At 43.4% G+C, this 12,954-nt stretch overlaps 1 protein-coding gene across 3 annotated transcripts in view; it reads right to left on the reverse strand.

The window, feature by feature from the left end:
- Positions 1-12,954, reverse strand: part of PPFIA4 (PTPRF interacting protein alpha 4) — a 3,167,227-nt gene that overhangs the window by 1,494,064 nt on the left and 1,660,209 nt on the right. For all 3 annotated transcript variants that reach the window (XM_069633679.1, XM_069633678.1, XM_069633680.1), the window contains one exon: positions 57-190. In XM_069633679.1, coding sequence (XP_069489780.1) covers positions 57-190 — 134 coding nt within the window. The remainder of the gene's footprint in view (positions 1-56; positions 191-12,954) is intronic.

Consider the following 12,954-nt stretch of genomic DNA (forward strand, 5'->3'; position numbering starts at 1 on the left):
TTTAAAAGACCCTGAATGAACATGTTAACAATAAGCATGAAAAAATGAAATGATACCTTCGGCCATCTTCCTGAATGATTGCTTGGATACCAAATTTCTCGAGCCGCAGGGTCCTCGGCGACGGAGGAGGTGACGTTTCACAGTGGATGGTGGCTTTATCCTCCCGGCTTTCATCTCGCGCCACTGGGGACTGAAGAGAGGGGAAATTGTGAGAACACAGGTGGGCTATGGATAAATAATCAGCAGTTGAATACACCCCAGCCGTCCAATCTACTTCTTGCAATATCTATCTGTCTGTTTTCCCGCTGAGTGGATAGCTCACTGTGTGAGTGCTTGTTTCCCTATGATACAAGGCCAGCTCGCTTATTCCCTGGGTTAGCCAACGCAGCCCTTCATCCTTCAGAGATTAAGTAGTGCTATTAAAAGGGTAAAAATAATACCCAATATTGAAGTGCTTAGAAAATTGAAGCACTACATAAAACACTAATATTAATACATGTATTCCCAATTTGGGGATTTGAGATTGCTGCCATAACCATTTTATATTTCGTTATATAAAAAGGAGAGGTTTTACTCAGTTTTCCTATGCAGTTCTTAGAATAATTATATGAATATCAGTTTGTCATAGAGCGTTCTATGGCACTCTTATTGTTAAGTTCTGTATTAAAGGTGATATTTCCTAATTCGATAGTTGTGAATTGATTGACCTCAGCCGGATGAAGGACTCTATCGGGATTCTAACTTGCGAAGTACACAAATGCATGATGTGAGAGGCATGCGCTCTACCAATGATCAATCCACAAATCCAAGCGTACAACTGTTTTACGTCATTGGTGCATTTCTATTAAGCCTCTACAGCCGAACTCCTAACTGTGAGTAAGTAGCACATACCACAAACACTCAGCTGTCAATCATTCTCAACACGTTCCAACAAGTCAGCCCTGATGAGCACCCCCAATTAAAAAAGAAATAAAAAATGTAGTATTTATTTGGACAAGATGCCTCGAATAAAAAAATCTTCTGTAAAATCACATAGAACCATATTTCTGGGCTGATCCATAAATAAGTAACACTGACTTAAACCTGGAGAGAACTATTTGGTTCACAAATAAATGACTTTGAGTAACTCTGACTTACTCCTGATTCAATCTTTCTAGATTTTGTAGAGTTACCTTTGTGAATCGAATAGCTATCTATATGTTTGAGTCATGGGTAAGTCATAGGTACTCATGGGAAGTTCTTTCTGATAAGTCGCTCTCTATTTATAATTTTGTGGCATTTGAGTGAAACAAACGTATGTCCGAGATTACATGATTTTGCTTCAAAGTAATACAAAACCAGTAAGTCCTTCCCTGGCAGGAAATAATAGGTTCAAAGGGTTTTAAGATTCGCAAACACCTATATACACAAGTTCCCACTGACTAACTTTTGTAATACCTCCCCTGTTGCAGATGAGCTGATGGGAACCTGGTGTGACCCTCAACACCATGTGCACGTCTAGCAACTACCCGCTTACTTGCTCAATGACCATTTGCTCTATGCATGGCCTTGTTGACTATCAGGGGTCATCTCAATGTGTGACATCAATGCTTCCATCACCTAAATAAGAAATGGTTTACTTATTTATCTGCATGTTTCCGTTCTATGTGCGCCTTGTGCGCATTGTGCAAAATCTTTTGCGAAAACGTCTGCTCTGTCCTCGTTTTCCCAAAAGTGCAAACGATACCACCCATGGGTCTCTAATACAAAGAAAACCCTTAAAATCCTGCCCCCGCTGCATACTCCCCTCGCTATATTGACACCCCGGAACCCCGAGCCCTCCTTCCCAGTCTGCTCCCCGACTCTTTTCTCGGCAGCTACTATGCGGCTGCAGTCTGCTATTATGCCCTAGACCCTGCACGTCAACACAGCGGTCATATGAGGAATGGACATATCACACTCTATTACACGCAGCGTCCATTTCGTGCCTTATACAGTGGGGACAATATTTCTTATCTAGATGGGACCACCTCCAAACTGGTCACATACTTTATCACCAGTTAGCACTCAAGAACAGAAGTAAGGTCAAGGCACAAACGGCGAGTGGCATGTGCCAGTTTTTGTGGCATTATCTTTCAGTCTATGGCAGAGAGCACATACCAGCCCAGCTCCATGTGCGAGTGCCCTGAGGCAGGTAGGACCGGTCTTCCTCTCCCCATGTTTTAGGGAAGTCGAGCAACACAAGTCAGTGTAGCTTCATCTCCAGGTTAACAAGGAGGCTGATTGATAATATGATGTAGAGCCGAACTGATTCACCGTGACACTCCCAACTGTGAGCTGTGGTGGCAACAGGAGAACTGCTTGAGAGAGATTTACTGCACACACAAAAACTAGGTGGGATGCAATGTTTCTGAGCACGCTGTGCCACTGCGGAAATTTCCTATATCCGCTGCTTTGGCTTAGAGCAGAGTTCTGCAACCAGTAGCTCTCCAGATGTTTTGGACTACAACTCCCATGATCACATTTTATTTATTTATTGGATATTTATAAGGCGCTAGACAGTAAATCAAAGTGCCACAAGGTAAAAGGGAAGGGAATAAGGGAGCAAATATACATTGGAAAATGGAAACTGAACAAAAAGAAACAAACGGTCCTACTTGGCCTTGTCACATTCAGAGCGTGCAAGTGCAGTGAAGAGAAACAGAAAAGGGGGTGGGGTAAGTGCTATTAGGGTCCCTGGGGGGGAAGGGGGGTAGCAGTTGTGCCTATTGGAAGGCCACAGGTAAGTGCATGGGCGTAGACGTTCCAGGCGAAGGAGCTGGGATGTTTCTACCGCACAAACAAGTAAGTGCAGGGCGAAGGCAAACCACCCGACAGGTGGGTGTGGGCACAGAGGCCAGTGCAGGGGGGAGGGCTGGTGGCAATTGTGCAGGGGCCAGGAGCATATTGGACTCTTGAGGGATCAGGCTGCCAATCTCAGAGACAGAGCGGATGGTTGGCACGTAAGGGGGAGAGGGAAGCAGGAGGAGAAGAGAAAGGTCTTGAGCTGTTTGCGGAACTTGAGGTGGTCTGGTTTCAAAGGGAGAGGGAGAGTGATCCATAAGAGGGAGCCAGCTGTATGCTGACTAGGGCTGATGGGAGTTGTAGTCCAAGTAAGAGCCAAAGGTTACAGACCCTTGCTCTAGAGCAGTTACTTTTTTATGACTTCTTGGAAGAATTTCATATTCCTCAAACCCATCTTCGTTGCCTTTTAATGTGTCTGTAGAGTAACTTTTTTTTAGCCCATAGCATCCTAGCACTTAACCATTTGTATCTCTATCATCAAATTATTTTGTTCTTTTTACTCAAATTATTACTCTTGGTAGTTTAGCATTATCAAGTTATTTCTTTTCTTCTTCCCAATTTTCTTTTTTGTGCTTGCTGTACCCCGCAGCTTTCCAGGTTTAAGCCTCGAGTTCAGTCAACCCTAGCAAAGGGAGAGTCTATCATATTTTAGACAGACCTTTGCTCAGTTCAGTTTATGAATATCTTGATTTGGGTGTTGTGAAGCTTATGTATAGCGCATGAATAAGCGCATCAAGCTTCTAATTTAATTACATCCTTACTTGGCCAGCAGGAGAAACTGAGCATAGAAACATCTGCAGAACAGAAAGTAACAAAATCCATGTATTTCATTAGGTGCACAGTTTGCGCAGCAGGACAGACAATGGGCACTTGCCACACCACATTTTCAGATGCTTTTAGAACTCACAGTAGACTTATTTTTATGCACTGAGTGTTCCTACATTAGACATCTCGGATTTCAGCACCGCACAACATCTTTCCTGTATCATAGCTGGGCCATGGAACAGTAAAGATATGCTTTCAAGATGTTTCCCTCAAGAAGAGCCATTACTTTAGAACATTCATTTGATAGATTCTCTTTGCAGAATTGTGAGGAATTGCCATCTGGCAAGGGTGTCGAAGCCCTGATTTCTATTAATTAATAATATGGTGCAGGTAATTGCATCTCTGAAAGGGTAATCTCCCAAACAGATTGCCCTCTCTTAAGCTCTATACCAGAAGCATAGTGTACACCTGTACACCTGTACATCAGTAGTCAGATCTGCAGCGCCTGCTCTCCAGTGTCCAGTGTGATGAATCCCATGGAGCACTCACTGAATCCTGGCCTACAGTCTCCACCCTGGTGGCCAGGGAAAGGCAGACAATTGCTGATCCTAACCTCAGGGGTGGTGTACTGCAGGAGGATCACCTGGGAGGAGAAAAGGTTCAGGGATGCAACAGGAATCCAGGGGATGAGGAACGGTATTTGCCTTCTTTTGAAGGAGACATTTTGCCACTCCCACAATATATAATGGCTTGTTGCCACCATAACATTGCTGTTGCATGGGTTAATCACCTTAGTGTGGCTGGAATTAGTCAGAAGCCCTGTATGAATAAAACAGATGGACATCTCTCTAAAAATTCGGAAAACTCATACAATAAAAAATTCCCCTAATTCCAAAAAGTGTAATGGAAGGAGGTATGTACATTTAAACAGCATTTCATCTAAAACCCTATATTCCTCATCACCAACCAGTCTGAACACTGATTCGAGTAATACTCCCTTGTTGGGAAAAGAGATCAAACTCGAAGATGGAAACCATGTAAGAAAACTGATTTTGTTATTCGTTACTCCAATTCCCATAATTCCCTCATTACTGGGACGAGGAAGAGGGATGCAGAGGAACAACGCTATAGTGGTCAGCTAATTAACCTAAATAACCCACACCTGAGGGAGAATGAGAGGCTTAAATGGCCCCTTCAGGTGCAGGCTGGAAGGAAACTGGAGAATCCGGAGAAGCAGAAGAATAAGTGTATTCTGTGCGGACCGTTGCAGTTGGAGGCGGGGCAGGAGGGGCGAGAAGACGCCGGGACCATTGTGTGACCTGAGAGGGTCTGTGCCTCTTGTTATCCCCCTTGCAGAGGTCATGCAGCGGGAGGCATGAAAGAAGAATGCTTCACCCCAGAAAGCGCCTACTGCAGAGATTGGGCAGAGGGTAGCAGGTGTCACAGAGAACACAGAGATCTTAAGTAGCTGGGTCACACCAAAGACTCTCAGGAGTGCAAGAGATTACAAGTTTGCTTGGCGGCAGCAAGGGCGGACTAAAAGGACCTGTTCATCAGGTCAAGAAAAGCCAAGACGACTGGAGGTCAGCAAGCACTGAGCAAAAGCAGCTTACCCGGTGAGTCCTCCACTTGCGAGTAGCTTTGGAATGCTCACATGCTGTTTGTGTGTGCCGCAACAGCCGAGTCATTCGTATATGAATGAAAGCAGTATTGCTGTTGAATACCGAAGGAGCAGAAAATAAGAAAGTGGTGTTTATTGAAGCAAAGTAACTGTGATATTCATTTTGGGAGTTTATGGAAGTCCTAACAACCCGGTGGGGAAATACCTTGAGAACTGAGGTCTGCAAGCAACTCCCAAGCCGAAAGAAAGTAACACATGGGCAATTTAAAAACAATTATTGGCAAAGGCCAGAGGGAAATAACAAGAATCTCAAGGGTTGTACAATTCACTGCTTATGTTTAGGAAAAACTAAAACTGATTTAATCTCACATTGTTGAAACCAAGGCAGAGAGCAGGAAAAGTCTGTAACCTGACCAGTTTGTTGTAATTAATGTAGAAGGGTGGCAAACAGTCTGCCCTTCTCGAATGAGCTAATCAGGATAGATGAGCATTGTTTGCAGAACAGTACTAATGTGGATCAATGTGAATGCTCTATTCTCTGAAAGCTGCTAATATTTTGATGTCAAAGAAGAGTATTTAAGTTGTTGCTATTCTAATTTGAAAGTTACCATTGAAGCAGTTTTCTGTGCTGGTTGTTGAAGTAGACGGGCAGGTGAGTATACCCCTAAGGCAAGAAGTGATTGCCCAGAAAAAACCTGGTGAAAGGATAAGTGAGGTAGTAGAAGGTGCAAGTGCTGAAAAGTGGTACTAATGGAAAATAACCTATTGAGTTGTGACATTTGCAGAAGAGCTGTGCTACACACAGGAGGGCAGTTCTCCTTCCAGGAGGAGTGAGAGTTTATGACTTTCTCAATAATTGTGGTAAACCATCCTGACCAAATTATTTGTTGTTCCTAACAATATGAGGAAATGTCTTATTCCAGGGGGAGTGAGAGTGTATAACTTCCTCAAGGCACTTTATTGAAGCAACAGATCTTTGTGAATTTGAGTGCAAGGACTTAAGAACTGTATTGGAACTTTGTGTTAAACTAGATTTCCTTGTTTTTCCTTTGAACTGTGGGGAAACCGTCTCTTTTGATCAGGGGAAGGGAAGCACCCAGGCCGGGACCAGAGGTATTGATCACATTGTGAACCATGTCATGTGTTATATATTGTTGTTGAATTGAATTGCCATATATGTCCTTTTTGCTTTGATTGTTGTATAAGTGTGTGAGTTAGATATCACTTTGGCTTATGTTAGGGAGGGAAATCCTCGTCATGGTACGATAGTGAGGCAGTTATCCAACCTGTTTATTTAATAAAATGGAAAGTTGAAAGGTTGTCCGCCTCACATTTCTAACCCCTCACTGGAGAGCAGGTCCATAGGACACAGATGCCCATGTGACAGCTGCAGTGACAGAAAAGTCCCTGTGGCTCAGGGGTGGGGAGCATTCCATTCCGGCGCCTGCAAATGGGCAATTACCGGGTCGGTCAGGGCCGTAATGACCCTGTAATTGCCCATTCACAGGCGCCGGAAAAAATTGAAAGTTTGGCGGCAGCATGCCGGTTTTACAGGCAAGGCTACCGCCAAACTTGTAATGAGGCCCTATGTGTTTTCTCCCCAGAGAAGGCTGTCTCTGCTACTATAATGTAGGCTTGGGTAATTGCCTTTCTTTATTCCTTTTGCAAGGGCAGGTAACACTCTTCCTCAGATGACAGCCACTCTACAGGAAATTGGCCTGGGAATAGGACTCGAAAGAGCACACTCATTCACACAAGAGTAGCACTACACCAGGGTCCTGCAAATATAAAGTAATTTGATTTTATTGAAAATGGAAGGGGCAGGTTAGTGTAGACGAAGGGAGTTCTTGACAACTGGAGGAAGGTTCCACCATCCTGTTTATCTCTGCTCCTTTCTTTGATTCCTGTTCCCCCCCACTCCCGGTAGCATAAAGCACTGTGGGTGTGATGTCAGAAGGCAAAGTCCACTGTTTCCAAGGACAGAGATTGGACCCCTAAAGCAGACTAGCTTTAGTCCAATCACATGGAGAAATTTGCCTTTAAATTAAGGGGTCTTCCACCAATTCTCGGATTCACTTTGGAACAAACACCCAAGAAGAACTTCATTGGACCTCTTTTGGGAGAGTTGACTTTCCAGAGATCTCCAAAGTGAGGTGAAGACAGAGTCCAAGGCAGAGGTGACCTCTGTTCTATACCCACCCCCCAGGGCACATTGAGGCTGAACATGCTGCTAAACAAGACCTGCATCTCTGCCATTCACTCCTCTGCCATGATCTCAACTTGGTGAAAGACACCTGAAGGTGTGCACCAGCCTCCCTTGCCATTAACAAGGTCTGAAATTGTCCCAGAGACACCAGAGTGGGGCTCACAGCGTCCTGAGAGACAACCCAGCCCTGAGCTCTGTGTTTCATTGTACCCAATGGATTAAACTGTCATGGAACCGGATTCACCACATCCCGAACCAGCAGGACCCTATGGAGCTCTTCAAATGCAAACTGTACTTTCAAACATATTTTTGTCACGCTCCACCCATGGAAACGTTGGCAGCAATGGCGGTTCCTCTCGTGGCCATTACGTTACCCACATTACACTAGGCGTGGTCTAGTGTTTATTTTGAAGATGGCCACCACCTGTTATTTAATTCTACTTGCTGCGTGGCTCGGTGGATTGCAACCTCACTATTTCTCTTGGGTAAGATACTAGTACTTCTTATCCTTCCTTGTGCTCATCTTTCCTTTGGCTTGCCCTTGGTCATCTCTGTGTCTGCATTCCCTTTCACAGGCAGTCACCTACCCTCCTCTGCTTCCCTGGTACCTTTCTGGCTCTCTTTCTGATTCCCTTCCTTTTTTCCCCACGTACCTTCCGGTAGCATGTTAGTTCACTCCTCTTCAAATAGTTTCTCCTGTTAAGTATTTCATTCAGGCACACACCCTGGTCTCGCCTATCATGTAATGCACAGATGAAATACTTATTTATTATGTCTATAGGTTCAATATTCTGAGTGATATACCACTCATATCACACCCGTCTCAAAATACCCCCCAGGCAACACTGAACCAGGAATCAGGCTGGTTGGTAAAGGTAAATATGTATGTATTATTTAAAATTCAAATCAAATATAAATTTTAATATATATAGGGCAGCAATCACCAATGTGGTGACAATACAAATCAGAAATAAGTAAGGCAATTAAATTCACTTTTGAGTAGCACAGAAGATAAAACACAGGGAAAAGAACAGTTTTGGTTTGTGAACAGATAGAGCTTAGGTTAAGGTTTCCCCCTGCACATTTTTTAATTCACAAATGAACAATTCTACACAGATGTAAGTAAGCAGCAGGTATTCAGGAGTAAAAAACAGTTTACAGTTTATGGTCTTCCCTACCCAAACAAGAGAGAAAAGTGTTTTTGGAAATTTGCACTTTTTAAATTGACAGTTGAAAATGGCTTTGTGAAACAATGAAAAGTGTAAAAAATTCCTTAAATTGATAGAAATTCCTATGGGAGCAATACTAAACAGGTTCTAACCAACATGAGCTACAAGATGAACAACAAAACACACTTTAAATCAGAATGGGAGTGTGGAAATACTTTGAATGAGAAAAAACATGTGTAAAACATTTGCAAAAATGCGAATTTGCGCATAATTTTCAATAAGCGATTTTTAATAAAAATGTAAGTTTTAATGAGAGGTGTTTTTGAAAAAAATAGAACAGAGAAAAATCAGAAATTCGGTTTTAAAATGACAGATTGGTTTTATTTGAACTATATTAATTACTAAAAAAAAGAAGAATGCCACCCGGGAATCTCCACAGTTACGCAGAGCCGCTTGCAACTCTTCACGTGGCGGATACTACGTTTTCTTTAGGGAATTACTTTATTTAATCCAGATCACTAGTGGCTTATGGTCTTGTAAAACAAATTAAAGAAAATCAGCGCTAACACTATGGATTACAAGCAGGGTTGCAAGAATGGGTGTGACAAGAGATTGGGATAGGACAAGGCAAATATACTATGGGTTACTAGGATTCCTATTGATACTTACAGTCCACAGTAAATTAAGATTGGACCGTCAGGGTTCTGGCCATCACGTATCGGGTCCACAGGCTGCAGGGCACTTCGGGAAGGATGGTCAGCTGGGCGGTTCTGGTCAATTGGACTGCATGGATTGGCCCTTCTGGTCACTGGACACGGTAGATTAGCGAGATGACGAGTTTCAGCGGGCAAGCCTTAATGGTAGCAAGCCAGACTGGATCAGAATTAATTCCCTGAAGTTTGGGATAGTTCAGATTTGGGTCTAACTAAAAAAGAGTTCAGCAATTTCTGGGCCTTGGTTTGCAAAGGAGTCTGGATCATGGCAAGATGAAGAATTATGGAACAGGACGTCACGTGGAAATCAGGATTGAGTCAGGAATCAGTGTCTGTGTGTGGTGAAGTTCCTCTATTTATCATGCCAAATGACATCACTAAGTTTATGGTAGAGGCAGAATTTCAAACCACACCCCCACGACTGTGATAGGTCAGAGGCACTTGTCTTTTTCTGATTGGAAGTCAGAAAGAGCTGTTATCTTTTATGATGTGATTTGGGAACTCCCACATTGATTTGAACCAAAAATTAGCTTTCTCACAAATGCACATTTCTATAATTATGCCCTCTTCTAAAATCGGACACATACATTACATATGTTGTGGGTTAACCTGACAACTAACTCCCATCTCAGTGAGAGCTGTCTTTGTAATTCTGTGGAATTTTGTCAATTTTAATCATAACGGTTTGGCTTAACAATTCCTAATTCAGTACATATCTGGGCAATTACCCCTAGAATATGGGTATATAATATTATTTCTGCAGCATCAATAGATTTGCCACAATTATTCTTTTTGTGTAACTTGTGTTCCTTATGTACTCACGTATTCACAGAAATAGCATAAAATTAGATTTACAACTACCAATTTTTAGATTTGTGCTCCTTCATGTTGCAAAGTTAAAGGTTTTCAAAACTTAATCACAAATAGGCATTTTAAACAAATGTATTTTTTATTTCAACTGGCAACAGCTGTCAAATTCCTTTTATCAGGGTGGGGGTCCAGAGTGAAGTCTCCTTCCCCTCCCTTGAAGGGATCAGTGTTTGGCCTGCCATTGTCCTTGGCTGGGCCACAGACAAAAGTCTGATGAGGTCCTTTGTTCAAGTATGCGAGAACGTCCAGCATCAATTAAACCTTCCTGCTAGCAGTAAAGTGTTAAGCTGAAGTGTGAACCTTTCCCAGGCTGTTCACTGTCAAGTCAGATTTAAGAATTTAATTAACTCCAAACAGGGTTTGACCTTAAGATTCACCTAAAGCTTTCATTTAAAGTACGTACAAATGAACACAGTTTATAGGGGATATTAACATTTAAAGAATTAGGCCTTTCACAAAAACATGCTTTAAAACGGGTGATTTTTTGCACTTCTTCATGGAAAAAGCACGTTTAAACTGAATCCTTTACATCAGAGTTTCCTCTGCAGCACACACATTTATTAAGCACCAGTTCTTGTCTTAAGTGCAGAGATTTGTTGCAGTCTGGAAATAAGTATTCAGCCTTTGCTTGGAGTTTTCTCTGCACAGCTGAAATTGTTACATGTTTTGCCATTTTTAGCCGCACTTTTCCCATGGAACTGAAAGAAATTGTTGCTAGGATGCCTTTTTCATAAGATACATTTCTTAGCAGCTGTCAGTCAATGAGGCCCGGCTTCTCTGGCCACACTGCATGATCTGTAATTCTTTTCATTACAATGATTCACTGAAAAATGAATGGATCTGGCAACAAAACAGCACTTTGAAGGTTGCAAAGAAGCATTTTTAAAAGGCATTTGAGGTTTTTAGTCCAATTTTGTGTCCTTGCTTCATGTTAAATATAACAGCACCCACTGGCATTATCCTGCAGTGTGTTCTGTTTTACTCTTCACTTTGACTGTGTGTGGCAGGGTGTGCAGCCTTTTGTGATTGTAACCCATGCGCAGTTTTGCAGATTTTTGCGCGCACACGGGTTAGCACATCCATTTATGGCTGTTTCTTTCCCCATTGGTGAAGGGGTGCAGTGGGGCACATTGGCATGGGTAAATATTTCACACTCTATCTCTGTGGCTTTTTTGTGCCGCTCTATACCCCTTCTCGATTCCTGCTTGCCATCTGTTTCGTGGGTGTTTTACTTGGATTCTAAGCCGCTCGCTCCCATCTCGCCTCACTACACCTGCTCCTGCTACCTGAAAGTCACCATTAGTTCACTTATTCCGCATTCCGGACTGACGGCTTGGCACACATTGTAGCCTGGAGTGTATCTGGCAAAAGAGCAAGTACATCAAGGAAATCCTTCCTGTGGAATACTCATATTACCCACGGGATACAAACTCATTCCTGCTCCTACTCGGACTACAAGCAGGGTTTTTTTTAGCCACAAGGCTTTTTCCCTGAAAGGGGCGTGTTCTCTGCGGTCCCTCTTGTCTGGAGCTCCCTTACCCTTTCAAGGTGGCCTCCGGGGGAGCACTTCCTCATCTCTTTGAGGAACCAAAGAAATCTTGCAGAAAGAAGAAGACGGAAACCTCAGAAAGCTCTACGGAAGATCCAGGTGAGGAGGAGGATCAGGGAGAAGACACACAGAAGCTTGATAATTTGAAACTGCACAGCACTTGCTGAATACTTTGTTGCCTTGGCTCGAACTGCAAGCTCTTTGTTGCATCTCCCATCCTCGTTCTGCCAGCATCTTCGCAGTGATCACCATCTCCAGTCAAATTGACCGCAGTGGATCCTCAAGCCCCAATAATTGGATGTTGTATCGATCCGAACATGCAGATCTAGTTGCCAGCATCTTCGACGGTATCTCAACCATCGATCCAACACTCTTGGCCCTCACAACACTGTAATGAAGGCATGGTATCAAACAGTGAAGACAGACACAAGTGATCACAGTTCATGGGTGTTTACTGAATTTCAAATAGATTGGCTGAACACTGATCTAAACCTAAATCTAAGGATGGGAGCAAGCTATGACCATCAAATAATAAATAACGCAGCCCTAGTGGAGTCTCGGTCAAAATAAAAAGGCCCATACTAATAAACCTATTGCCAATCCTTACTTCTAAATACAAATGGTGTGGGATAACAATGTATGCAAAAGGAAAGTGTTCAAGGAAGAATGTGTCACGATGGTTGAGAAGTTGATTTCCCTTCCCCACGTGTTCAGCATAGGGCAAGGTGACACATGCGAGATTCACACACACTCTGGCTATTTGGCCATGAGGTAACAGATCAATATATAGGGCCTCATCACGACTTCGGCGGTAACCCTTAAATCCGGCGGTAGCGCTATTACCGCCAGATTTAAGGATCCACCGAATCAGGGCTTCGGCGGATTTCGCCCCAGCTCTGAGCTGGGGGGAAATCCACCGAAAATTCACCCTATTACTGCCGGCAGGAAATCCGCCAGCGGTATTAGCGCGAAGATTCCCCATTGAGCCCAATGGGGAATGGGGCATTCCCGAATGGGCTCAGTGGGGAATGGGGATTTACATTACCGCCAAACTCGTTATCCGGCGCTATTAGCGCCGGGGTGTTTGGCGGTAGGGCTAATATCGCCCGCGCTAATAGCGTTACCGTTACCGCCCAAGTCGTGATGAGGCCCATAGACATCAGGCCCTTCTGCCAAAGTCTCTCTCCCAATGGCAGTCTCTTTATGCAGAGGGTCTGATGTAACAAACAAAACACAAA

The sequence above is a fragment of the Ambystoma mexicanum genome, chromosome 13 (genome assembly GCF_040938575.1).
Source record: "Ambystoma mexicanum isolate Mex_15411 chromosome 13, UKY_AmexF1_1, whole genome shotgun sequence".
Taxonomy (NCBI): Eukaryota; Metazoa; Chordata; class Amphibia; order Caudata; family Ambystomatidae; genus Ambystoma; species Ambystoma mexicanum.